The sequence below is a fragment of the Corapipo altera genome, unplaced genomic scaffold, assembly GCF_003945725.1.
Source record: "Corapipo altera isolate COAL_440 unplaced genomic scaffold, ASM394572v1 295, whole genome shotgun sequence".
Lineage (NCBI taxonomy): Eukaryota > Metazoa > Chordata > Aves > Passeriformes > Pipridae > Corapipo > Corapipo altera.
The window spans coordinates 3,449,951-3,475,692 of NW_020884936.1; the positions used below are offsets into that span (position 1 = coordinate 3,449,951).

The 25,742-nt window shown below is 54.8% G+C and overlaps 1 protein-coding gene across 1 annotated transcript in view; it reads left to right on the forward strand.

Moving 5' to 3' along the window:
• The first annotated feature begins 1,149 nt into the window (after positions 1-1,149).
• RAB11FIP5 (RAB11 family interacting protein 5) overlaps positions 1,150-25,742 on the forward strand; it is a 41,221-nt gene continuing 16,628 nt past the window's right edge. Inside the window, 4 exon segments of the mRNA XM_027660509.1 lie at positions 1,150-1,488; positions 1,490-1,621; positions 16,432-16,871; positions 18,651-19,368. Of these exon segments, the coding sequence (XP_027516310.1) occupies positions 1,241-1,488; positions 1,490-1,621; positions 16,432-16,871; positions 18,651-19,368 (1,538 nt within the window). The 5' untranslated portion in view covers positions 1,150-1,240.

The window sequence follows — 25,742 nt, forward strand, 5'->3', positions numbered from 1 at the left end:
TGGACACACCTGGATGTGGATATAGCTGGGCACAGACACACCAGGGTGTGGCATCACCTGGGCACGGACACAGGTGGGCATGGACACACCTGGATGTGGACACACCTGGGCACGGACACACCAGGGTGTGGCATCACCTGGGCATGGACACAGCTGGGCATGGATACGTGTGTTTGTGTGTGTTCCTTTATGTGCACGGACACACCTGGGCTGGGACACATCTGGACATGGACACACCTGGGCATGGACACGTGTGTGTGTGTGTTCCTTTATTTGCACGGACACACCTGGGCATGGACACACCAGGGTGTAGAAACACCTGGGTGTGGACGCACCTGGGCATGGACATATGTGTGTGTGTGTGTGTGTGTGTGTGTGTGTGTTCCTTCATGTGCATGGACTCACCTGGGCATGGACACGTGTGTGTGTGTGTGTGTTCCTTCATGTGCACAGACACACCTGTGCATGGACACACCTGTGCAAGGACACGTGTGTGTGTGTGTGTGTGTGTGTGTGTGTGTGTGTGTGTGTGTTCCTTTCTGTGCCCAGACACTCCTGTGTGTCTACATGTGCACGGACACCCCTGTGCTCACACACACGTGCGGGAGCCAGGCCGGGCAGGGTCAGGCCGGCAGTGCCGGTCCGGGGGTGCCGCGGGCTGTGGACACACCTGGGGCGCAGGTGAGACCCCCAAACAGCCCCCCCGGGGTTGGGCGTGGCCCGCCCTGCTCTGACCACGCCCCCAAACAGCTCTGACCACGCCCCCCGGCTTTGGCCACGCCCCCCCGCCTAGAGCCGTCGGAGGTGGGCGCGCGAAGGGGGCGGGGCCGGAGCGGGTCGGGGGCGTGGTTAACACCGGGCGTGGAGGAGGCGGGGCCAAGGTAGATCATGGGCGGAGCCGGAGCGCGCGGGGGCGTGGCTAGCGCCCTTTGGGGCGGGGTCAAACACGGTTGGGGGCGTGGTTAAACCCTGCCGGGGGCGTGATCGACTCCATTCGGGGCGTGGCCAGTGCCGGGAGCTGGGGGCGTGGCCAGTGCTGTGGGGGCGTGGCCAGAGAATACGGGGCGCGGCTAAGTGCCCGTTGTGGGCGTGGCCTGGCCGTTGTGGGCGTGGCCGGGGCGGTGTCGCTCTCGCTGCGGCAGCGGCGACTCCGAGCGGGGCCCGGCGCGGCCCTGCCCCGCTTTTCCCGGCTCTTCCCCGCCCGTTCCCGGCCGTTCCCCCGGCTCCCCCCGGCCCGGCCATGGCGCTGCTGCGGGCGGCCGCGCTGCCGGCCGAGGGCGGCCCGGCCTGGCTGCCCACGCACGTCCAGGTGACGGTGGTGCGGGCCCGCGGGCTGCGCTGCAAGGGCGGCACCGGCAAAGGCAAAGCGGGCGGCAGCGACGCGTACACCGTGATCCAGCTGGGCCGCGAGAAGTACAGCACCTCGGTGGCCGAGAAGAGCGGCGGCAGCCCCGAGTGGAGGGAGGAATGCGCCTTCGAGCTGCCCCCCCGAGCCCGGGCCCCGCGCCGGGCTGGTGCTCACCGTGATGCACCGGGCGCTGGTGGGCATGGACCGATTCCTGGGACAGGCCGTGGTGCCCCTGGAGCCCGCCCGGCAGCGCGGGAGGGAGCCCGACGAGCGGTGAGTGCGGCCGGGGGGGCACAGCCGGGGGGGGTATAGGGTGGCCCTGGGTGGGTGTCCTGGGGTCACTGGCTACCCCAGGGTGTGTGTCATGGGGTCCTTGTGCACCCCAGGGTGGTGTCACGGCACCCCTGGATACCCCTGGATGGATGTCGTGAGATCCTTGTGCACCCCAGGGTGTGTGTTGTGGGGTCCTTGTGTATCCCAGGGTGGTGTCACGGCACCCCTGGATCTCCCAGGGTGGGTGTCATGGGGTCCTTGTTCACCCCAGGGTGTGTGTCGTGGGGTCCCTGGTACCCCATTGGTGTCACGGAGTCCCTGTGCTCGCCAGGATGGGCACATGGAATCCCTGTGTACCCCGGGATGGGTGTCATGGGGTCCCTGTGTGTCCCAGGGTGGTGTCATGGCATCCCTGGATACTCCAGGATGGGTGTCGTGGGGTCCTTGTGTGCCCTGGGCAGGTGTCTTGGGGTCCCTGTGCTCCCCAGGACGGGCGTCTTGGGGTCCCTGGGTACCTCAGGATGGGCATCAGGAGGCCACTGTGTGCCCTGGATGGGTGTCAGGGGGTCACTGTGTGTCCCAGGGTGGACACATGGAATCCCTGCATGCCATGGGATGGCTGTCATTGGATCACTGTGTGGCCCAGGATGGGCGTTGTGGGGTCCCTGGGTACCCCAGGGTGGGTGCCCTGGGGTCCCTGTGTGCCCCAGGATGGGTGCTGGAGGAGGGAGGGCAGCACAGGACCCATGGACACCCTAAGGAGGGTGTCACAGGGATTAGGGTGTGATGTGGTCCAGGGAAGGCCTTTCCAAGAGGTCATCTGCCATCCATGGGCTGTGCATCCACTGGGAAAGGTTGTCACTGGGAAGGGTGTCCCAGAGGGTGGGGTGGGGTCTGTGTGTCACCCAGGAAGGACATTGCAGGACACGGGGTGTCACAGGGCCCGTGGATGCTCCAGGAAGGACGTTGTGGGGGATGTAGGACATCACGTGTGCTCCAGGAAGGATGTGGTGGAGGATGGGATGGCTCAGGGCCCCTCCATCCCCCCTGGAAGGGAGACAAGGCACTGCAGGATCCATCCTCCCCCCGGGCAGGGGGGTCCAGGGGACGAGATGCCCCAAGGTCCCTCTGCATCCCGTGAGGGTTTTCCAGGGATCTGTCTCCTGGGAAGCTGTGCCATGGCTGCAGGTCGTGGTTTGTCCCCCCCCAGCTCCGTGGGGCCATCGGTGTCACCTCCCAGTTTGGGGATCTGCACCCCAGCCCTGTGCTGCCTCCAGCATAAATCCCTGTTTGTGTGTGAATTCCTCGTCTTCCTCCTTCCCCCAGAAGGATTTAAAACAATCATAACGTTTCCGAGTCTTTGCCAAGCACAGAAATGCAGGAATGTGGCCGAAATTCCTTTAGGGAAGAAGTTTTTGGGGGCTTTGTTCCGCGAGGACCTGGCTGGGCTGTGCCTCCGGGAGTGTCCCCCCTGCTCCCTGGCCCCCCGGATCCCGGGAATTCAGCTGGATTGCTGCCCGAAGCTGCGGGCTTGGAGAGGGACCTCCCTCACCCCCCTACCCGGGGCAGCGGAGGGAGTGGGATCGGAGTGAAAAGGGGCTGGAAAAAACTTTTCCCGTGGAGAAAACGCGGCTCCGCAGCCCTTGGAGATTCCCGGTTTGCCCTAAAATGGGAGCGTGGGGAAGGAGGAGCGGTGACTAACCCCGGAGATGGTGTCTGGGTGTTTCCCCGCCGGCGTTTATTTTGCTTTCCTTAGCAAAATGCCTGGAGAGCGGGCGGTGCTGGGGCTGGATCGGGATTCTTGGGGCCCTAATTGAAACCAGGACGGCTTCGGAGAGAGCCACCGGCCTGGCGGGAGAGACGAGTGGTTCTGGCACGGGGGGGGATGTGGGAGAACTCCCCATCCGTCTTTCCTGTGGTTTTGGGAATGGAGCTGGGATAGGAGCTGGGAGCTCGAGGAAAGCCACGCTCCCAGTGGGAAAAGCTTACGGAGCTGTGCAAAGCAGGGGCCCCAAAGTTCGGGAGGCTGAGCCCATGGACTCGTCTCAAAGGTCTCCAAGGGCGTCAGGGGCTGTTAATCCCGTGGGAGCAACGTCCAGCGTGTCACAGCTCCTGGTTATCCTGCATTGGATTTGGGCTGTGAGGTTGCAGATCCCCAGGAATTTTCGAAAAGGCTCCAGGGAGACCTTTCAGCATCTTCGAGTTCCCAAAGAGGCTCCAAGAGAGCTGGAGAGGGACTTGGGACAAGGGATGGAGGGACAGGACACAGAGAATGGCTTCCCACTGCCAGAGGGCAGGGATGGATGGGATATTGGGAAGGAATTGTTGGCTGTGAGGGTGATGAGGCCCTGGCACAGGTTGCCCAGATTCCTGGAAGTGTCCAAGGCCAGGTTGGACAGGGCTTGGAGCAACCTGTGATAGTGGAAGGTGTCCCTGCCCATGGCAGGGGGTTGGAACTGGATGATTTTTATGGTCCCTTCCAAACCAACCCATTCCACGATTCTCGAATTGGCTCTCTGTCTCCCTCCCTTCCTGCAGCTTCGCTTGCATAAGGAAAACTTACTTCCCCTTGCAGCATTCGGGATCACAGAGAGCTTTGAAGGCTCTTTATCTTCACCCTTGGCCCCCGAGGATGGAAGTGAGCACGGAAAACACGGAGAGCTCTCACCCTGTGCCAGGAGCATCTCTCTGCTCGCTCCAAGCCCGGAGCTGGAAGGTGTCCCCAGAGTGGGTGACAACTTTACAGTGTGGAAGAAGCTGCACTTTTTTTTTTTTTTTTTTTTTTTTTGGAGAGGACTCCCAAGGGCTGGAGCTTGTCCAGCCAGGTGGGAGAAGGATCGTGGGGAGTCCGGAAGCCACCGGAGCTTGCAAACAACTTTTGTTTAGGAGGAAATTTTTTTAGTCCCAGATGAAAAAAGAGCAAAACAAACAGAGGCTCCCACCCTCCTGGCCCAGGCCTGTGCCCTGGAGATAACCAGGGGGGGTGGGAGTTGGGGCTGTGCCAGGCGCTGCTTTTTGGGATCCCGTCTCCGGCCCTCACTCCTGGGCACAAACCCGCTGCCAGCTGGGATGGGATCCTACCTAAAAAAGGCCTCCATTGTCAGTGTGTTGACCTTGCTCTCGTTTTCCTGCTGATTTTTTATTGCATGGAAACTTCACCGGTGGATAATTATGATCCTTGTTTTCGGCTCGGTGGAAAATGTTCCGTCAAAACTTGGACTCTTCTCCGGGAACGCGCCGGTGGCCGGGGGTGTTGATGAGCTGCTTTGTCCGGCTCAGTTCTCGGCCGTTTCAGTGTTTTGCCGGAAGAAAATCAACCCCTGGAGTTGCTCAAGAGCAGCCTGAGAGCTCCCGTGGCCTTTTTGGGCATCCCAAGGCTTATCCCACACTCTGGCAGCTCCAGGGATTGGGCTTGGCAGGCAGAGCAGGCGCTGAGGATCCCATCGTTTCTCCCTTTCCACTTGAGCCTTCCCACATCCCAAAAACCCTGTGCCTGGGCAGGATGCTCCTGGTCCTCACCTCCCAGGACCTGGTCCTTGCAGCTCTCTGTGCTGCCTCATTTTTTGGGAAGTCAAAAAAACATGGCAGGTGGTGATTCCCTCCCAAAGCAGGGTCCAGCCCAGAAGAAGAGGGATTTTTGGGGTACTCACAAGGCAGCTGTTGCTTCTGTTTCCTGACATCCAGGAAATGCTCTTGGAGTCCCCCACAGGGTCTCCTCCTGCTTTCCCTGTGGTGTGGCAGCAAGACAGGGAGAGTCACCTCCATGTCCACAACATCAGCAGGAATCTGGGGAGGCTGGAAGTGCATCCAGCAAAAAACAAGCTTCCATCTGACACCCATCAGGCTGTGTTTTCATAAAGTCATGGAATGGTTTGGACTGGAAGGGACCTTAAAGATCATCTTGTTCCAGACCCTGCCATGGGCAGGGACACCTTCCACTAGCCCAGGTTGCTCCAAGCCCCATCCTATCTGGCCTTGGACACTTCAGGGATCCAGGGGCAGCCACAGCTTCTCTGGGCAACCTGTGCCAGGGCCTTCCCACCCTCCCAGCCAACAATTCCTTCCCAATATCCCATCTATCCCTGCCCTCTGGCAGTGGGAAGCCATTCCCCCTTGTCCTGTCCCTCTACCCCTTGTCCCAGGTCCCTCTCCAAGGCACTTGGAGACCTTTTCCCCTTGGCCAAGGTGTCACATCCCTTGGGTGGGGTCTCAGCACTGAGGGGGTCAGGAGGTACCTGGAAACACCTGCAGGGTTGGACCCCGGATCTCACTGCGTGGGGACCCAAAATATCCTTGATTTTACTGCCTGGGCTGTGGTGGGAAGTAGCAGTGGGCATCCAAAGCTTCCTGGGCTGGCTGAAGAAAACCCTAACTGTCATTCCTTCCTCTCTCCCTGCTTGGAAATACCATTTCCATTTGCCTGCTGTCCCTAAGGCCTCCCAGCCCCTCGGAAATGGGAAAGGTTGACGCCGTGAGTCTGCTGGCCATGCAAACACCGGGCTGCTGGAGCAAAATCCGGGGCTTTCCAGCACTGGGATCTCGTGTTGGAGGGGATGATAAGTGTGGCAGGAGTCCTCATTCCTGGCTCTGGTGTTTTCCTGCAGTGTCTTGCAGTCATTCTCTGGTTGCTGCCTCGGATCGGGAGCGACGGCAGCGCGTGGCCGTCGGCGTCTCTGCGACAGGGAAGTTGTCTTGGGGAGTTGTTCCCCCTGCAAAATTAGCTCAGCTCTGAGTTCCCCAAAGCCCTTCCGTGCTTCACTTCACTTCCCTTTACTTGTTCCTGTTCCTCCCCAGCTGTGGAGGGGGAGCCTGGGCTTGTGTGGAGCCGCAGCATCTCCACCCTGGCAGCAGGAATGGGACAATCTCCTCCCGCTCCATCAGCAAAGGAGTTTCCCTCTGGGTGCTGAACTTCTCCAGCCGAGGTCCTTGAGGCCACCAGGGCTTTTCCTGCTCCGTGCCATGATGGAGTTCTTTTGGGCTGAGGCTCAGTGGAAAAGACAGAGAATTCCTTGGGTTTGGGGGGAAGATGTCAGGGAGATGGGCCAAGACAGCGGAGAAGGAGTTTGTGAGTCCCATCACTGCCTGGAGCTCTGTGGCTTGGCATGGAGAGGGAGAAGCAGCTGAGGGGAAGGAAAGGGCCGATCCAGAGGCACATCCAGGGCTGATCTGGAAAGTCAGTAATGGGTGCTGTCCATCTGCTCAGCAGTATGGGCACTTTGGAGGCTCTCAAACTCCCTCAAGACCAAGGGATGATCCCCAAATCCCTACCAGGGCTCTCTCACTAAGCCCCTCACCAGGCACTTTTTCCCTCCCCCTCTCTGCTGGGAACCATCACATCCCCTCCTTGCTGTGGCCAGTGCTTTCCCTGGCGCTGTCCTTGTGCTTTCCCAGGGATAGATCCACCCTAATCTCCTCCTCCAGCCCCTCTGGACCTGTGTCAGCCTGTGCTGTGCTTGTGGCCACCTCCCTCCCTCGTCAAATTAAAAGCAGGAGCTCATTAGCAGTAGAGCCCTACGGGGCTGTGGCATCTCTGGGATGTGGTGCTTGTTGTCATTCCCATCTCTGGGATGTGGTGCTTGTTGTCATTCCCATCTCTGGGATGTCTGGGATGCTTGTTGTCATTCCCATTGCGGCTTTGGCTCCTCCTGCATCTCCCAGGGGAGACTTTCACCCCCTTTCTGCTCCCAGTCGGGCACCAGCCGAGGCCAAAGCGCTGCAGTTGTGTCCTTGGCACGTCTGTCCTTAAGCCCAGGAGAGGAAGAGCCCTGGCAGGGGGTGGGGGAGGAAATCGTTGCTCCGTGATGGATTCGGGATGGAAAGTTTTAATCCAAGGGCAAGGAGGAGCCTTTTTCCCTGGGGGCTGCCATCACAGGTGCCCAGCAGGGCCGGTGAAGGTCTTGGAGGTGGCCCAGGAGCAGCAGGGAGCTCCCTGGAGGCCCTGAGCTGTGATGAAACCCGTGCTTTGGGGCTGAAAACGCAGCTCTGGGGGGGGGTTGTTGTGTCTCCTCCGAGCCAGGAAACGCCCTGGAGTGTTGAAATCAAGGGGAGGAGAGGGTCAGTGCTGCCAAAAATCAGGTCAGGATGCTCTGTGTGCTGCGGGAGGGCAGCCAGGCCTTGGGATAACGTCCTTGGTGGCCGGCTGGTCCCAGGCAAGCGTTTCCCCCCAGTTGTGACCCCCAAGGTGCTTCACAGGGCTTTATTTTCCTCCTGCCTGCCCAGTTAACCCCATTTTCACCCATTTCCACTGCTGGTTTAAGGAGTTTAAGGCCCTTACTCTGTCTTGCTCAGAGTAAAGTCTGATTTTCTTGTTTTTTAAAAGATATTGGAGTGGTTTGATCCCAAGTCTGGCATGTTGGGTTTGGTCTGTTGGTGGCCTGTCGCCATCCATCATCTTAAAACCCCCAAAAGCTGCAGATTCAGGCTTTTTCCTCTGTTTCACACTAATTTTCAGGGCCCTGGTTTCCTCCAGCTGCAGAAAAACCTTCAGTCAGCTCGGAAAACACCTCGATCCTGTCAGAACAAAGCTCCGGATGCTGGGGTGGAACTGGTGCTGTTGCCTGTGCTGAGTTCAGCTTCAGGAGACTCCAAGGGGATTCCCTCCCTTCCCTACTGGCAAAGTGCCAGTCTTTGGTGCCCAGGAATGCAGGGTGGGCTCTGCCCTCCGCCCCTCTCGCCCTCCAAGGGGTGGCTCAAAAGCAGGAGAGGAGCTTTTGGGAGATGCTCCTCGTGATTCCCCAGGAATCTTCTTGGGGGTAGAGGAGTCCAGGAAAAACCTGGCATCCTCTCCACACGTGGTGTGTCAGGTGAAAATGGCCCTTTAAGCCTTCACTGCTGGGTCTCTTCTCACCCTGGAGCTTGTTGGAGCCTGCCCTTGGCACAGGTGTGCACATTCCTGCCCTGGGAATTTGCTTGCCCAGGCTGGGACGCAGGGTTTGGCTTCCGGGATAGGGGTTTGGGGACTCCATCCCTGGAGCAGCATCCCATGGATCTGAGGGTCTAACCAGCTGCTGGGCTCAAAATTCATTCCATTTTTCCCTTTTCCCCCCTTTTTTGTGTGTGTGTGACTCATTCCCGGGAGCCTGTTGATGTGACAGATGGACAATCCATGCGTGACCTGTTGCCAGAGTGGGTGTAGCCGGTATTTTAAGCTCCTTGGAGCCCTTGGGCTTGGTGTCCCTTTGGAGAACCGGCATTCCCAAGCCTCCCCTTGCCTCTGGGAACCGAGTTCTCCGTACAAACCCCGCCGTGATGCTTTTCCCAGCTGGAAGTAGGAAAGGACTTGCAGCAAAAAAACGTGTTTCTCCTGCCCATCCCGTGCACGTCGAGGTGCTCCAGGGGAACCTGTGGAGCAGCTCCTTGTGCTTTGCAATCCTGCAAAGTCAGCTCCAGGCTTGGCTTTTTTTTTTTTTAACCTTGGAATCTCGTGCAGCAGGTGATTGGATCACCCTCTCCCATCCTCACACAGGGACCTTGTCCCCGTGTCTTGTGGTGCTCGGGAAGTTCACGTCGCTTGGTGACCCCAAACGTGGTTTATTGGCTTGTTGGCAGCTGGGAAAACATGGGAAAACACAAACCTTGGATGCTCTGGGTGGATAAATGCAGCTGGAGTGAAATCCTCCTGACTCCTGCTAGTACTGACTCCTCCAAGTACCACTTATAAATATTCCATGCTCCATTTTACAGCTCCTTAAATCTTCCCTCCTCCCCATCCTGTGCTGGAGAGAGGAAAAGCCTTGGATTTTCTCAGCCCAGAGTGGTTTGAGATGAAGTTACCACCCGTGTTGTCGTGTCCTGGTGGCTGAGAGCTCTTCTCCATCCCTGGTGTCTGTCTTGATCCAAAAATTGTCCCCTTCTGTGCCATCACATCCCCCTGTTTGCCTCTGCCAGCCGGCACAGAGGCTGTAGGGACAGATTTGGGAACAGTGGGGTGGTTGGGGAAGCGTCTTCTATCTCCTTGGAGTACAGGGACAAGGAAACAACTCCTCCGGGGGCTCTGTGGGTCACCCCAGTTCCCCCATAGCCAAGAAGGGAGTCCTGTGGGGCATTCCATGCAGGAATGAGGATGCTCAGGACCTTGCCAGGATGGACCTTGTCCATGGAGCCCTGAGGTGCTGCAGGATCCATGCATGACGTGCCATGAGCTTGGACACAAGCAGGGCTGGGGTTATTCCTGTTTTTCAGGCCATTCCCTGCCACTGAGTCCCACTGGAGTGACACTATCCCTGTTCCCAGCCCGTGAGCCGTGGGATGAGCCTTTCAGCGGGGCGTGGATGTAAGTGTGGGTCGGTGGTGGGATCTTCTCCCCTGGGTTCCTGGTTGTCCCAGTGGGCTACATCCTGTTCCACCCCTCACCACACCTTCATTCCTGAGGAATTCCATTTAGGCAGCACCTCTGGAGCTGGCTGTGGCAAAGCTGGAGCCCGTTAGAGGGGCAGGGCAGAGCTGTTTCATCGAGTTGTGTAACGAGCTCGGGGTAGGAGGGGTTTGGTTTCCACGAGTTCTGTTTTCGAGCACTTCTCGGAAGGAGGGAGAGATGAACTTCCCACCTCAGCTGCTCCATCTGCAGGGGAGGGAGTCAGCCCTGTGTTTATTTTTCCAGCTGTGCTTTTAGCAGCTCCCAGGGCTCACCTGGCAAAACCAGCCATCCAAAACCGACCCGAAAACCGACGCTGCGGAAAAGCTGCCGGCGGGGGAAGGAACACGGAGCCAGACAAAGAAAAGCACAAAATTCCCCGGGGTTGGGTTGTTTTCCACCCCTGTGCTTCCCTTCCCAGGCAGGTGAGCTGCAGCTCTTGGCTCACCAAAATCTTCTTTGCTGTGCTCTCGAGGGGATTGTGCCAAGAGGAGCCAACGATCCTGTTTTCCCTGGATCGCCCTTTCTGTGCTCGGAGCTGCTCTGTCACTGTAGCAGCCCAAATAATCCTTAATTTAAGACTTGGGGCTCTTCTCTCCATCTCCAGCCAGCCTGACCTTGTTGCAGGGATGAATCAGCAGTAAATGTCAGCCTGGTGTGATCAGGGAAGAGGCTTTGGCTCCGTGTTGGGATGTGTCTGTCTCCAAAGTGTAGTTCAGGCGGATGAGTTGGGCAGGGCAGGAGAATTCCTGCTCAGTTTGAGACAAACCTCGACCACCCTGACAGTGCTCAGTGGTTTTGAGAGGCTTTTGGGAAGCACCTGATGGTTGAAGTGCTCCAGAAACACTCCAGCTGTGCATCCCTAAGGGACTTAATTTCCCAAGGAAGTGCTGGTAAAGCACTGGGACCAGTTTGAGAGTGAAACTGGAGACCTTTGTGCCCAGAGTGTGTTAAGCAGCTCCAGTGGGGCGAGGTAGGACGGGCTGAGCTGGAAGTTGGACAGGGATCTCTTGGGGACCCCAGCTGGAGTCATGGGAGAGCAAAGGTTACTTTCCTTGGAAGGACCCATGTCCTCCCTGGAAGTGGAGCAGGATGGTGCCCGTGGCAGCTCCGAGAGTCGTGTTGTGTGCAACGCGTCGCTCGCCCGATCTCGTCCCCATGTCCATTGGTATTCCCAAACCAGTGAAATGAGCTTGGATCACTCCAGGGCTTTGGCATGCTGATCCCTGAAGCTGCTGATGGGCTGGAAGCCTTGGCTTTGTGCTTGGTTTTGTGCTGAGGGAGTTGTTTGGTCAGGAGGAGGGTGTGGAAGAGTGATGGAAAACCTCAGATCACGGGCAGCGTTGTCGTTCTGTTGGGGTTGGCTCAGTGTCCTGGTCATCCCAGCCACTTGTCCTCCCATCCCAGGAGGTTCTGGTGTTGGCTCTATGTCCTGGTCATCCCAGGAGCTTGTCCTCGCATCCCAGGAGGTTTTGGGGTTAGCTCAGTGTCCTGGTCATCCCAGCAGCTTGTCCTCCCATCCCAGGAGGTTCTGGGGTTTGGCTCTATGTCCTGGTCATCCCAGGAGCTTGTCCTCCCATCCCAGGAGGTGCTGAGTTGTCTCAAACCCAAAGGAATATTCTCATTGACAGGGAGAAAATCATGCCCAAGCAATTCCATACCCAGCAGAAGGTTCCAAGGAGTGGGGTGTCCCTGTGCTCCCCATAAACTGCCACCTGTAGCCCAAGGGAGGACAAAGAGCAAGGAGAAGAGGATTGTGCTGACCCTGAGCAAATCCATCCTGTCCTCATCCCTCCTTAGCAAACATCCCTACGCTCCTGTTTCCACTCCAGGGTGTTTTTTCCCTTTGCTCAGCATTGGCTGCCTTTCCGGTCCGGGATGCTGCTGGAGGATGAGGGGGGGAAGAACGTGTTTTTTTGGGAAGCTGGAGATACAGCAGTGCTTTGTGTGCAGCTCCCCGTGCCTCCAATTGATCCTGGCAACAGCAAATGTAAAAATAGACGCCGGGTGCCTTCTCCCAAACTTGCCTTTTGGCAGCCGCTCCCTTCGAGTCTCCGTGGAAATGAGTGGGAGGAGGGAGGGAAGGGATTCACTCCGAGTGTCTGGAGGCAGTTGGGATGTGCTGATTAACCAGGGTGACCTAAATGAGTGAGCACAGCCACGGGGTGGGGGCTGGGGAGGCCTCTGCCACACATGGATGCTCACAATCCGTGTTCCCAGCTTCCAAACCCCTTGGAGCACGTCTGGCTTCCCAGGAGCTGCCCCGGAGCTCGCAGGGGCCTCCGGGTTCTTCCTGTTTCCGAGGGGTTCTCTGTTTGAGGTTTCCTCTCCCAGCCCCCTGTGATGGGGTGAGTTGCTGTTTCCTTCCCCCTCAGCCATCCCCAGGGCCTGGGGGGCTCTCCAGCCTCTTCCCTGCCATAGAATCCATGGAGGACAGATCCTGGAATCCCCAGTTTTGGGAGGATTCACCTCCAGCACGGTGCAACGCTGCACCAAGGTGCTGGATCCAGGGAGTGTCAGAGGGAAGAATACACATTTTTTTTTTTAGGAAAAGCTGATTTCCTGAGCCTGTGGTTTGTGTCTCCAGGCTGAATTCCCTGGATGTGTCCCATTGGAGATATCCCTGAGCACACCTGGCTCTCCACGTGTCCAGGGCTGAGGTGTCTCAGCAGGAGCATCACTGATAATCCAGCAGTAGCTCATGGGGGAAGGAGCAGTTCTCCACAGAGCAGAAGGATATGGATTTAGGACCAGCAGGCTGGGAAGCAGCTGGATTCATCCTCTGGGATGCCCCTTTCCAGCTGCAGGGAGCAAGGGAAGGAGCACAGACTGGGGGGGGCCAAGCACATCTCCTTAGGTAGGAGCAATCCTGCTCCCCATCACCACCAACTCTGGCTCTGGGACAAGACAGCCAGTTTAATTTAATTTTAATCTAGTGTTAATCTAATTTTAATTTAATTTTTTAACTGTTGGACTGGGCCACCTCCAAACCTTGCTAAGAACCCTCGGAGCAGGGTGGCTGGAGATGAGTGTCTTATCCAGGATGTCCTGGGCAACGAGGAGCTGGATCCAAGCTGGTGCCACCTTCCTCAGGAGAGGTCTCCAAAACACCCCCAAGAAGCAGATCCTTGTGGCCCCATATCCCTGGTGCTGGATGTGCTTGGCACAGCTTCCTCCTTCTCCCTGTGCTCCTCCAGCACCTCTTCCAGAGTCCGATTAACATAACCCAGTTCTGCTGTTTCAAGCCTGGAAAAGGGGTTTTGTGGGCAGAACTGGTTTGTTTTTCCAGGTGTATCCTCTATTCCCATAAAAGAGGTCGTGGCCCCCTTCAAAATGTGACCTTGGGTGGCCCCAATCCAGAAACCCCCAGCCAGGGAAGAAATATGGGAAACCAAGGGCTGTGGGATGGGGTTAATAGTGAAAAAAATGCTGTGGAATTTTGATTTTTAGCTGGGCTGGGACTTGCAGCCCTCCCTGAGCCCAGGCAGCGTTTGCATCTCCCTTTTCCACTGGAACTGATTCATAAAAACCCAGGAACACACAACGTGTGGAACAACTTAATCCTCCCAAACACTCGTCTGGTGCCACCAACTTAGAGCTGAGCCTAAAAATAGCCCTGTTGCCTGTTGGAGGTGTAGTCCTGACTGTTTGCCGACTGTGGATGAGGTCTTGGGATCCAAAAATAGCTCCTTAATCCCATGCCAGCACAAGCAGGGGCTTTTCCTTGAACAGATGCTTTTTGGAGCAGCTCAGGCCGAGCCCCCAAATTCCTTTTAATGCCCACAAGGTTGGAAGGGATGGGATGGGAGATGCTGTTCCCTCTCATCATCCTCGGAAGCTCGTGCCTTTCCTTGTGTTAACCCACTCAAATTCCTCCTATTTTTTTTTTCCATGGGATGACGTAAGGTGTAAAAACTACTTTCAGGAGTTTTTTTTTGTTTTTCCTGTGAAGTGATTCAGCCCCCAAATCTCTCCTGTCCCAGCTGCCAGGCTGCTCCAGCCCTTCCCTCTTGAACTTCTTCCAGCTCTTGAATTCAACTAAACAATATTGGATGTTCCAGGCAGCCTTTTCCCCTCCAATCCTACGGGAAGTGTCCTCCTGACTCACCTGCTCCTTCTCCCTGGCAGTGGATCGGCCCATTCCGGTGTCTTTTTGCTGCTGGTGTTTTGCTCTAAGGGGTTAATGCTGCTTTTTTTTTCCCATGGATTTTGTTTTTCCTGCCTGCCTGGATATTTTGAAGCTCAAAGCCTGGGGACTGAAAATTGTGCAGTGGGAATCCTGTGGGGTGGGATAAGGGAGTGGTGGGAACAGGAATGCATTCACTGGGGATTTAATTCTCTGTGTGTTCCCAGCAAGGTTCCAGGCTCTGTCCTTCCTGCATTTTGAATTACTTGGTGAAGGACCTGGGTGCATCCAGCTATGCACTTGGAATATTTATCAGGGAATTAGGGGGTCTGTGCCCCATTCATAGAATGGTTTGGGTTGAAAGGGACCTTAAAGCTCATCTTATCCCAGCCCCCTGCCATGGGCAAGGACACCTTCCACTAGCCCAGGTTGCTCCAAACCCCATCCAACCTGTTCTTAGACAATTCCAGGGAATGGTGTAGCCTTCCCAGCTCCCCCCTTCATCCAGGATGTGATAATTTCCCTGGCAGCAATAGGGAAACTTCTGGAGAACACAATTCTACTTCTCTCCTTGCCCTGGTGATTTCAGCCTGGTCACACCCACCTCCATCCCAGCACATTTTTCTTCCTTGTTTTTTTTTTTTTCTTCTCAGTGATTTCGCTCTCCAAGTGGATGTAAAACACCACTGGGATGTTTTATTTTCTGGGAAAATGTTAACCCGGGTCCAGAAATGTCTTCCAGCTCCCATTGCTGTGTCTTTCACCCAGGAAGGACAACGTGGAGAAACAGAGTCTGTCCTGAACCTACAGCTTTCCTTGGGCCTTGTTAAGGGGAATTTTAATCATAAATTCATCTTTTAATACTTTGATTTGGGAGGGAGCAGAGCTACCAGGGCAGTGGCTGTGCTGGAGACCTGCTCATCCTGCTGCAGCTGCCCTGGGAAGCAGCGCCTGGAATGGGGCAGAAAGATGGAGCGAAGGGAAAAGGGAGCGAAGGACAACTGGGTTGGCAGCGATTTTTGGGAAGAAACTGTTCCCTCATGGCCTGTGTTTGGTGCTGCCCCATCTAAACATGGAAATGGAGAACTAGGAGGTGGCTCTGGGCATGTCTTGCCGTGGTGTCCTCTCTCCCACCTTTCATTCCCACTGGCAGGAAGCAAGACCCCTCTCCCAGAGGTTGCTCCGTGCCCTTCCCGTGGAAGGATTGGAACCTAAATGGAGGTTGGGATTATTTTTGCCTTGTGCAGTGGATGGTTTGGAGGCTTTTCCCATGTTCCTGCCATGCAGAGCTCTGGAGCACAGTCCATAATATTCCAGGTTTTGTGTGGGGTAGGACAGCGGGAAACATCCCCGGGATCCCACTGTGGAGTCAGTGGGAGCCTCTGAGCAGATGGACATGACCAGTATCTCCTTCTGGAGCTCTCACCAGGCAGGAAAATTCCATCAGCCAGCTGTGGGAACGCAGATATTTCCCAAAAATCAGTAGCCTGGGTAGGGTTGGGTTGAGTAGTTGCTTCACAGGAGGTTCTCCTTCCCATAAAGAACTCCCGGGATTCACCATCCTCGAAGCACTTGATGCAAGGACACTTTGAGTCAAACCTGAGCACATTTATTTCAGGTGAGACACAGAAGGTCTGGCAGAAAGTTATTTTGATGGATGTTGTTGGGAGCCTTTGCCATTCCGAGTCTGCCTGTGCCTGGAAGGATTTGTTGAGTCACTGGCTCTGGAATATTTCAACCAGGAGCACAAAGCGCCGTCGGCTTTGTTTTCTTTCCAACCTGAGCTCCCAGCAACCTGACAAGTGACCCTACAAAAACTGGGCCAATGGTAGCATTCCCTGGAAAAGCACAGTAGTGTCTGACACCAAGGTGGCGTTTTCCAGGTTATTTAGTGGAGGGACAGTGTTTAGGACAAGGGTAGGGATGGAGATGGAGCTCTTACAGTGCCACGGTGGTTGAGGGGTGTCTCTGACTCGGGTTTTAGGTGGCACCTGGGACTCTTAGAACAGAATCATGGAATCATTAAGGTTGGAAAAGCCCTCCAAGGTCATGGAGTCCAACCTGTGACTGATCCCCACCTTGTCACCCAGCCCAGAGCACTGAGTGCCATGTCCAGTTGTTCCTTGGACACCTCCAGAGGTGGGGACTCCACCACCTCCCAGGGCAGCCCCTTCCAAAGTTTAACAACCCTTTCCATGAAGAAACTCATGCCGGATAGCACTGGTGCCTTCTCCCACCCCAGCAGCGTCTTCTCCAGAGTTTTCCTGGCTTGTGACTCTTGGAAATGACAGAGGCACCTTTCCTTTCCTTTTCTTTCCTCTCTGGCTCCAGGTGGCACAAGCTGCACTCCAAGGCCGGGAAGAAGGAGAAGGAGCGGGGTGAGATCCTGGTGAGCATCCAGTTCACACGGAACAACCTCACAGCCAGCATGTTCGACCTGTCCATGAAGGATAAACCACGGTCACCCTTCGGGAAGCTGAAGGACAAGGTGACAGGCAAGAAGAAATACGACCTGGAGTCGGCCTCTGCCATCATCCCCAGCAGCCTGGGCGGCCTGGACGTGGAGGATGACTACGAAATGGGGGGCAAGAAGGCCAAAGTCAAGGGCTTTTTCCTGAAGAACAAGCTGCGCAAGTCGTCCCTGACGCAATCCAACACTTCCCTGGGATCCGACAGCACCATCTCCTCTGCCAGCCTGAGCTTGGCAGCAAATGTTCCTGAGGTAACCAAATCCCCGAGCAGACACAGCAGTCTGTCCATGGAGCGCTCTGGTAAGAGGATCATGGATAATCCCTCCCCCCCTTTTTTTTTTCCCCTGTTCTCTTTTTTCCTTTGTAAAGGACTGTTGAGACTTTCTTGCAAATCTGTTAACTGATTACTGACCTAATAATGGAATCGTAGGAATGTGGAGTTATTTGGGTTGGAAAAGCCCTCTGAGATTGTTGAGTCCAACCGTTCCCCAGCACTGCCAAGGCCACCACTGACCCATGTCCCCAAGTGCCACATCCACAGGGATTTTAAATCCCTGCAGAGATGGGGACTCCACTGCTGCCGGGGCTTTGTCAGGGATGGACAACCATGATGAAATTTTCCTCAATATCCAACCTGACCCTCCCCTGGCACAGCTTGAGGCTGTTCCCTCTCCTCCTGTCCCTTGTTCCCTGGGAGCAGAGCCTGACTCCTCCCAGCTCCCTCCTCCTGTCAGGGAGTTGCAGAGAGCCAGAAGGTCCCCCCTGAGCCTCCTTTTCTCCAGGCTGAGAATCAGTGTCCTGCAAAAACCTTCTGAGATCTTCTGCCTTCTTCCTTTGTGCTTGGCAGAATGGGGAGAAACATCCAAGATTTTGCTTTTCTGTGCCTGGCTCATGTTGATACTCCCTGTCCTTCCCGCAGCGCCACGAGCTCCCGGGATACGAGGGTTCCTCAGGGCTGTCTCTTCTCACCCCCCAAAGCAGGTCCCTGACACTGGAAGGCTCCAGGAGAGGGCTGGGGGAAGCTGCTGCTGCCCTGCACTGGGTCACTGGTCTAACGAGCCGCCTCCGGCTTGGAGGCAAAGCCGGAGCAGTGCCCAGTTCCCGGTGATTAAAACAATCCGAGCTCTTGGCGCCCGGAGAGCGGCGATTTCCAAACAAAAAAGGCCCTTGTAGGGAATTAATTCTCGCCGTCCCTTGAAAACGAAATATATAATTAGGTGGTTTAATTGGCTGACCACAGCCAATTCCCGGATTGGGTGGGAGATGCCAGGGGGTTTCTGCTGGATGACGTTCCCACATGTCGTGTCCGTGGCTGGAGAGCGAGTCGAGACACTGCTCTGATCCCATCATCCTTGGGATGAACCTTCCATCTAATGCCAGTTCCTGTGGCAGGGGCTTGGAACTAGGTAATCTGTAAGGTGTTTTCCAACCCAAACCGTTCCATGATCCTATGAAGGAAACATCTCCAGCCAGGAGGGGAGAGCAGCTGGTTGTCACCTCAATCCAGGCAGTCCTTGTCTCTGAGTTCTCCACGATTTTTAACCCCAAAAGTCTGCAGTATCCACAAGGTTGTAGAATCATGGAATTGTTAAGGTTGGAAAAGACCTTTAAGATCCTCAAGTCCAACCCTCAAGGCAGTTGGGAGGGAGATGAAGGCATTGGATTCTCCTGGCTTGTCACACCTGGCTGGTTGGAGAAGAGCTCATGGCCTTGTCATCTCCTAATCATGCAAACTCCAAAGTCACACAGAAGCATTAAACCCTCTAAGTAGTTTCTGGGGAGTTTCTTGCATTTATTATCCATCTCAGATCCTCTCAGATCCTCTCAGACAAGGGGCTTATCATGTTACAGAGTCTCCTCTCTGAGTCCTGCAGTGGGAGGTGATGTGCTCAGGGAAGATATTGTGTGTCCTGTATCCTCACTTAGTTGTGTCCCGGGCTCTGCATTTCAAATTTAATTATAATCCAGTGGAGCCCAGGAGCTGGGATGATTTCAAGGCTCTCTTTAGTGTTTGCAGGTAGGAGATAACGCTGCTTGTCACGTCCTCACCTCTGTTTTGTGCTCAATCTCCCCCCTCAGTGAAAGACTATTTGCCGTCTCCCAAGCTGACCCACAAGAGAGCGTTCAGCGACGACGTCTCCCAGGTCAGCCCGGTCCTGGAGCCCAAAGCAATCCAAAGCCCGAAGCCAAAGAACGATCCCGTGTCCCGTTCTTCCCTCTGCATCAACGGGAGCCACGTTTACAGCGACGAGCCCGCCCCGAAGAGCCCCGCGCTGGTGCCGCCCGGCTCTGCCCCGCTGCCCGTGCCCGCCGTGCCCAGGAGGCAGGACGAGGGGTTCGGCTTCACCCCGCTCCATCCCGACCCCCATGAGGCGCCCTGGGGGGTCGGCGGCTTCGAGAGGCCTCAGCAGAGGGACGAGCCGAGGTTCATCCCGTCTCCTCCCAGCTTAGCCCTGCAGGAAGAGCTCAAGGTCTCCACGAAGGCCGTCACCCTCAGCAACCACCTGGGCAGGGCCAGGATGGAGGAGAACAGCCGCCTGGAGAACAACAAGCCCACCCAAGCCACGGCGCCCGTGGGCTTCTCCTCGGACAAACAGCCCGAGGAGGCGAGGAAGGAAGAGAAGAAACCAAAAGGTGGCTTCTTCCACCACGGGGGCAACCGGAGCGAGGCGGGGAGCAAAGGCCAGGGGGAGAAAGTGGGACCCTCCGTCCAGGCCGCGGCGGCGGGAGACGAGAGGAGTAAGAGCAGCGGCTGGTTTGGTTCAAAGGAGCCCAAAGATTCCCCTCAGAAACCCAGGTCAGTGGAAGGGGGGGTGTGGAGATATCCAGGCTGTTGATTCCTGCCCCAAATTCCCATCTTCAGAGGCTGGCAAACGCTCCCGGGATCGGCGGAGTGCCGGCCCTGCTGCTCGGGCAAGGCCACAGCAGGGAAGAGGCTTCCTTGGTCTTAAATGTCTCAAAGGGAAGGGGGTTTTTCCTGGGTTCTCTCCTGGCTTCTGCCACAGCCCAACTCTGTTTATCCTTGTGGGATGTGTTTTCCACTCAGGGAGGGAGGGATCCCCTTCATGGAGAGGTTTCCCTCTGCAGGGTGAGGCTCAGGGTGTGGTCACACCAGGTGTTTCTGTGGCCTTGAAATTAAGGATCATTATCCTTTAATTAGCTAAAAAGGCTTCCCTGGAAGCCAGTGTGGGATGTGGGATATCATGACATGTAATCACATTATTTTTATTAACCTCCCACCCCTTCTGCGTGGTCTGGTCTGGTCACTTTGATAACTTGAGATATTATTAATAGTCCCAAAGTAACTAATCCCAACCCTGCTCTTTCCTTTTCCCATCCCACCCAGCCTTCCCTTCTCCCAGTTATGAATCTCTAACTGTTCTCGCTTTCTGTGATGATTCATCCCCCCAAATCCTCAACCCTGCCTTTGTGGCACACAAAGGGTGATGTTTGTGCTGTTTCTGTGAGGAATTTATCACTTGTGTCCATCCCTGGAGCCCCCAGGAGCTGAGCTGGGAGTCCAGAGGTTTTTTTTCTGGCTGTTTTTAACCCATTTCTTCCCTTTCCCTCAGGAAATGGGTTAAAAACAGCCAGAAAAAAATAACCAGGAGTCGAGAGCTGGTTGAATCTACAAGGTTGATTCATTATAGGGGTTTTCTAATCTGGGCTGACTTTAACCTAATTTATTCAGCAGAAGGATTTGAATTCAGTCTAAGCCTCCTTTAATGAGGAGGCCACTCGTGGTTTATTCCATCTCAAGAGGCTCCCACATGGGTTAAACCTTTTAGAGGGATGAGCACATCCCTCAGCCTGGCTTCAGGACAGGGGCAACTCCCGAAATTCCTCCTCCAGAATTTGCTCTCCTCACCCCACACAAAGCCTTGAGGCTCCACGGGCAGAGCTGGGGAAACTGAGGCAGGTGGGAGCTGCTTCCCTGGGTCAGGAATATCCCATCTCACAGGCCTGAGGCTCTTTCCCCCCAAAACTGTCATGGGAGAGAGAAGGTTGCCACAAAGGGATGGGAAGGACCAGGCAGGATGTGAGAGCTCCATCCTCAAGCTGCTCCAGCAGCAGGAGAGACAACTGGGAGATCCTTGGACTGCCATGGCTGCTTTCCTATGGATGGGTCTGTCATTCCCCATCCCTGGAAGTGTCCAAGGCCAGGTTGGATGGGGCTTGGAGCAACCTGGGATAGTGGGAAGTGTCCCTGGTTGGACCAAAGTGATCTTTATGGTCCCTTCCTACCCAAACCATGCTGTGATTCCATGATTCCCAGGACACTTGAAACCCTGGTAGGGATTTGGTGCCACATCCCAGTGCCAGATTTGTGGATGAGCCTAAAGGACATCTTTATGGTCTCTGAATCCTGTCATTGAGGAAGGACAGACTATTCCCACTCAGGATTGTTCTTTTAATTTTTCCATCTAATTTTGGGACAATAAACCTGCTCTTTAAGTCCTAGAATAAAAAAATCAAGCCATAAAATTCCTGCTGTATCCAGGCAGGAATTCCACAAGCTGCCTGAGCCAGCCAACGAAGCACTGTGAGCATGGGATGGGATGGGAAAGGATGGGATGGAACAGGATGGGAGCTGCCCTCTGCATCTCCCTCTGGAGCCTTTTTCTCGGAAAGTGGGTGAGAAACCAGTGGGTTTCCTCCTGCTGGGAAGTTCTGGGAAGGAGGCAGGTAGGGCTGTGTGTTCCAGCCTGATGCAGGAGCTGTGCCTGTCCCACTCCCCTTGGACACAGCTGATTTCAAGGCAGGGGTGTCTCGATTCCAGCTGGAATTTGGTTCCTGGAACATCCAACCCAGCAGATAATCACAGAGGTGCCCTTAAACTCTGCTGGTTTCTAACAACTCCCTGCCTTTCCTAAAATGCTGGACACATTCCCACTGTTACTCCTTTCCCAGAGGGTTTTCACTCCATGTTTTTTTTTTTAAATCCACTTCAGTGCTCTCACAGTTTAATTTCAAGCTCAGCCGAAACCGAGCTTTGCTGGGAGTCATTTTGCCGAGGATCCCGTCTGTCTGACAAGGAAAAACTTGGATGAGCCGAGTGACAGCAGCTCCTCCGGCTGGGATTCTCTCTCCCAGAAATAGGAATGGCTTCGGAGCGGCGCGGGATGGAGGGAACAAATTCCCAGGAGCCCCCTTTTTGGGGCGTTTAGAAACGTCTGAGTGGGTTTTAGCTGCAGTTTGCAATTGAAAATGGGAAATAATGAGCTTAAACTGGAGCAGGGGGGGGATTTAAAGTGGATGTTGGGAGAAGTGTCTAATGGAGGATGGGGAAGCGCTGGAGCTGCCTGGCTGGGAAGGGGGTTTCTCCCTCCCAACATCCAGGGATTTGGGAGTGGGATAGATGAGAACCTTTGGGAAGCATTACAAGGTGGCAAGTGATGGCAGGTGGTGCCTGAGTCTGATTTGATGCAGAAGTGGCTTTTCCATCATCCCAGGGAGATGATGTGTCTCTGTCCTGGTGCTTCCTTTTTCCTGGCCATTAATTACGAGGTCATTACTTCTTCTAATTATACAGAACTCTGGTTTTGTTCTCCTTCCTGATGCAGAGGGACCTTGTGGACCTCAACTCTGAGTCATCTCAAAGCTGCCAAAGAGCTTGTTAGGTCTTGGTGGCTCCCCACTGCCAGAGGGCAGGTTTAGGTGGGATATTGGGAAGGAATTCCTCCCTGGGAGGGTGGGGAGGCCCTGCCACAGGTTGGGCAGAGAAGCTGTGGCTGCCCCTGGATCCTTGGAAGTGTCCAAGGCCAGGTTGGAGCAACGTGGGCTAGTGGAAGGTGTCCCTGCCCATGGCAGGGGTGGGACTGGATGGTCTTTAAGGTCCTTCCAGCCCAAACCATTCCATGTTTCTGTGATCTGTGGGGGTTCTGTGAATGTCCATCTGCAGCTGGAGGAGCTGTTCAGGTACCAGTGTAACTTGTAGGGCTGAAGAACCTTTGTTCTGGAGAGAACCAACCTCGGAATGAAGCAGTTTGAAGTCTTTGACCTGCAGAAAGGACTTTTTCCCTCCTGCTCTCCTGATTCTGGAAATTCAGCGTTGTGGCTCCTGTCAGCAGCATCTCCTCACCTTCGTGCCCACCGTGGAGAGGTCAAGTTTCCCCTGGAGCTGAACGTGGCGTGAGAGCATCAAAATCAGTCACTTTTGCAAGGCCGAAAACCTCAACCTGTAATTAGTTAAGAAGGTCTGTAATTAGAAGGATGGTTCCAGCTGAGGTTTAAAACTCTGCCTGCAGCTAAGACCAGCTTGGCAGAGCTCGCCTTTAAACACTTGCTCTTGCAAAACACACCCTTTCTAAAATAAGGAGCTGCTGACTTTGGGCTGGGTTGAACTTCAGCTTCACAAAAAGGTTTTTTTTTTGTTCTGTTTTTGGGTGAGTTTTGCTGAGCCATCAGCACATGAACCGGAGCTGCAAACATATCTGGGGAGAGAAGGAAGACTTTTCAGCCTTCAGCCTTTATTTACACATGTTTCTCCTTGATTCTTGACGGGGGAGCAGCTCCCTGGCTTTGCTAATCCATGTTGAGCTCCCGGGGCTTTGATACTGGGTTGAATGGGAGCAGTAGGAAGGTGGTGTTTGCTCTTTGGAGGCTGAATAAAAGGCTGTTTGGGGTTTGTTGTTTTTAAGGTTGAGTGGTCAAGGGTTGTGGTGTAAGGAAGAAGCTCAGCAGGTTTATTTGAGGCGAAGCCTGGGGCTAAAACAATCGGCTGGAGTGTTTTTCAGGCTTTCCTACAATGTTATCAGAGATTTGCAGGTCCTGCTTCCTGTGGTGTGAATCCCCATGATAAAAAAGGGGCTCCATCTTGGCCTTGGCAGTAGGAAAAGAGAGAAACTGTGCTCTGTCTTGTAAAAATAGTTGCATTAGTTCCATTTTCAGGTTAAAACCCCTTCCCTCTTTGCTGCTTTCGTGTGGGGAAGATGTAAAATCCCTCCCCCACCTCCTCTGTCACTCCCTTTCCCAGAGTCCATCCCCTTGGATCCAGCAGTGAGGCCAAATATTGACTCAAATTCCTCACTGTTTCTCATGTTCTCCTAAAAAATACATTTCCTGAATGCTGGAGATGGGGAGAAGGTTTGGAGTGGTTGGGGCAGGACAGGCTGGCTGCATTGGGATTAAACACAGACGAGTGGCACAACCCCCTCCAGAGCACCATTAATGGGGAATTCCAGAGCAGAACCTGGGAAGCTGCAGAGTTTGATGAAGAGGAAGATGAAGGCCATGATGTGAGACCCAGGATGTCGTGGATAACAGTGGATGGATCCATGTGGGAGCCGTCAGGATCACGTCTCTGGCCCAGGTCTCGCATCCAGGAGAGCTGCAATGCCTGCATTGGATCAGTCGTAGGGGTGGAGCTGGGATCAGTGTGAGGAGCCTGGAAATGGCTCTTAAAGTGCTTCTACCTCCCTTTTTCCTGCTGAGCCCGCGTTTCCCAGGGATGGACACGGAGCAGGATGGTGAGTCGGATCCAAAGCTGGCACCAGCTCAGCCCTGATGACACAAATCTGCTTTGTAGCTGTCCAGGTAAAGCACAGCCCCACTCCCCCACTCCTGAAAGTGGGAATTGAGGTTGGAAATTTGCATCTGGGCTCCTACTACCCAGATTTCTTTCAATTATTTTTTTATTCCCCTGGTTTTGGGAGCAAATGCTTATAAAGGAGGATTTGTCCATTTTAATCAGGATGATGGACAGGTGAGGCCCAAGGGGAAAGTAAAGTGGTTATTGCACAGATAATTGTTGTAGATTATTTATTAGGGGTAAATCCAGTTCTTTCACCCCCAGAATTCCTATTTAAAAGCAGCATTTGCTTATATTTCCTGACTCATTCCCTCTTGGGTTCCCACCCTGCACAAAAATGTCCCGGGGTGCCGTACCCATCTCTTCCCAACCCCTTTCTGCACCAATCCTGTTGTGCCAGCCCTTCTCCTGCCGGTGGGAGGAAATTCCTGATCCCTGCCAGGCTTTGAAGCTGCTGCAGGAGCCTCCAGCACCCCCGAAAATACGGAAAAACGGGGCAAAAAGCAGGTTGTGAGCGGGAGGGTCGCGGCACATCCCTGGACCCAGCCCTCCTAGGAGGGATTTTCCACTGGAGCTTCAGCACAGCTCTTCCCCTCGGCACATTACGGGTGGATTTCTCCCTGCCCTCCCCAAACTCCGGCTTTTCCAGCGCATGTGCTGTTTTATCTGCACGGTGCAGAGTCACCCACCCTCCTGCAGAGGGGCTGGGGCTGGTGCTCTGTCACTGCAGAGCTGGGGCGCTGCCCTGAGCCTGAAATCCAGGCCGGCATCCACAGGGAAAAATCTCCCTGCATTGAACAAGCTGTTTCCACTAGACTTTCTTCTTTTTTTTTTTTTTTCCATCAGGGGGTTGCTCAGCAATATTTTATTCCCTTTTCTTTCCCCCCTCCCTCATATTGCTGAGAGGCTAAAACGCGTCTGGGAAGTGCTGCCAAACAAATAAATGAGGGCAGAAAGGTACCAGCTATTTATTTTGGCTGGCAGAGCCTTGTGCTGGGAATGGGAGGAGGAGGAGGAGAAGGAAAAGGAGGAGGAGGGTGAGTCAGCGTTTCAGTGCTGCAAAGAGCTTCCACCAGGCTGCTGCAAGCGGAGGTTTCCCTCTAGAGGAATCCGCCGTCCTCCGCTCCTCGTTTCACTGAGCACTTCCAGCATCAGGGAGAACGGGAAAAGGGGCTTTTTTGGGGATGGATTATTCGTGGGGAGAGAGGTTTTCTGCCAGTGCCAGGCTGGTCACCAAGACAGAGGTGTTTGTGCCAAGGAAAGGGGTGGAACGGTGACTTTTGCAATTTGAAAACTCGGGGCAAAGTCACAGATTCTGAGGAAACGGCCCCAAGTTGCAACAGTGGAGGTTTAGGTTGGATATTAGGGAAAATTCCTTCATGGAAAGGGTGGTCAGGCATTGGCACAGCTGCCCAGGGCACTGATGGAGTCCCCATCCCTGGAGGGGTTTCAAATCCCTGTGGATGTGGCATTTGGGGACATGGGGCAGTGGTGGCCTTGGCAGTGCTGGGGGAATGGTTGGACTGGATGATCTTAAGGGGCTTTTCCAATTTAAAGAATTCCATGATTCTTCTGTCTGGAGTTTGCAGCTGAGAGGGGCTTTTGCAGCCCCTGAGCAAAGCCGGTGGGTCCCAGCAGGA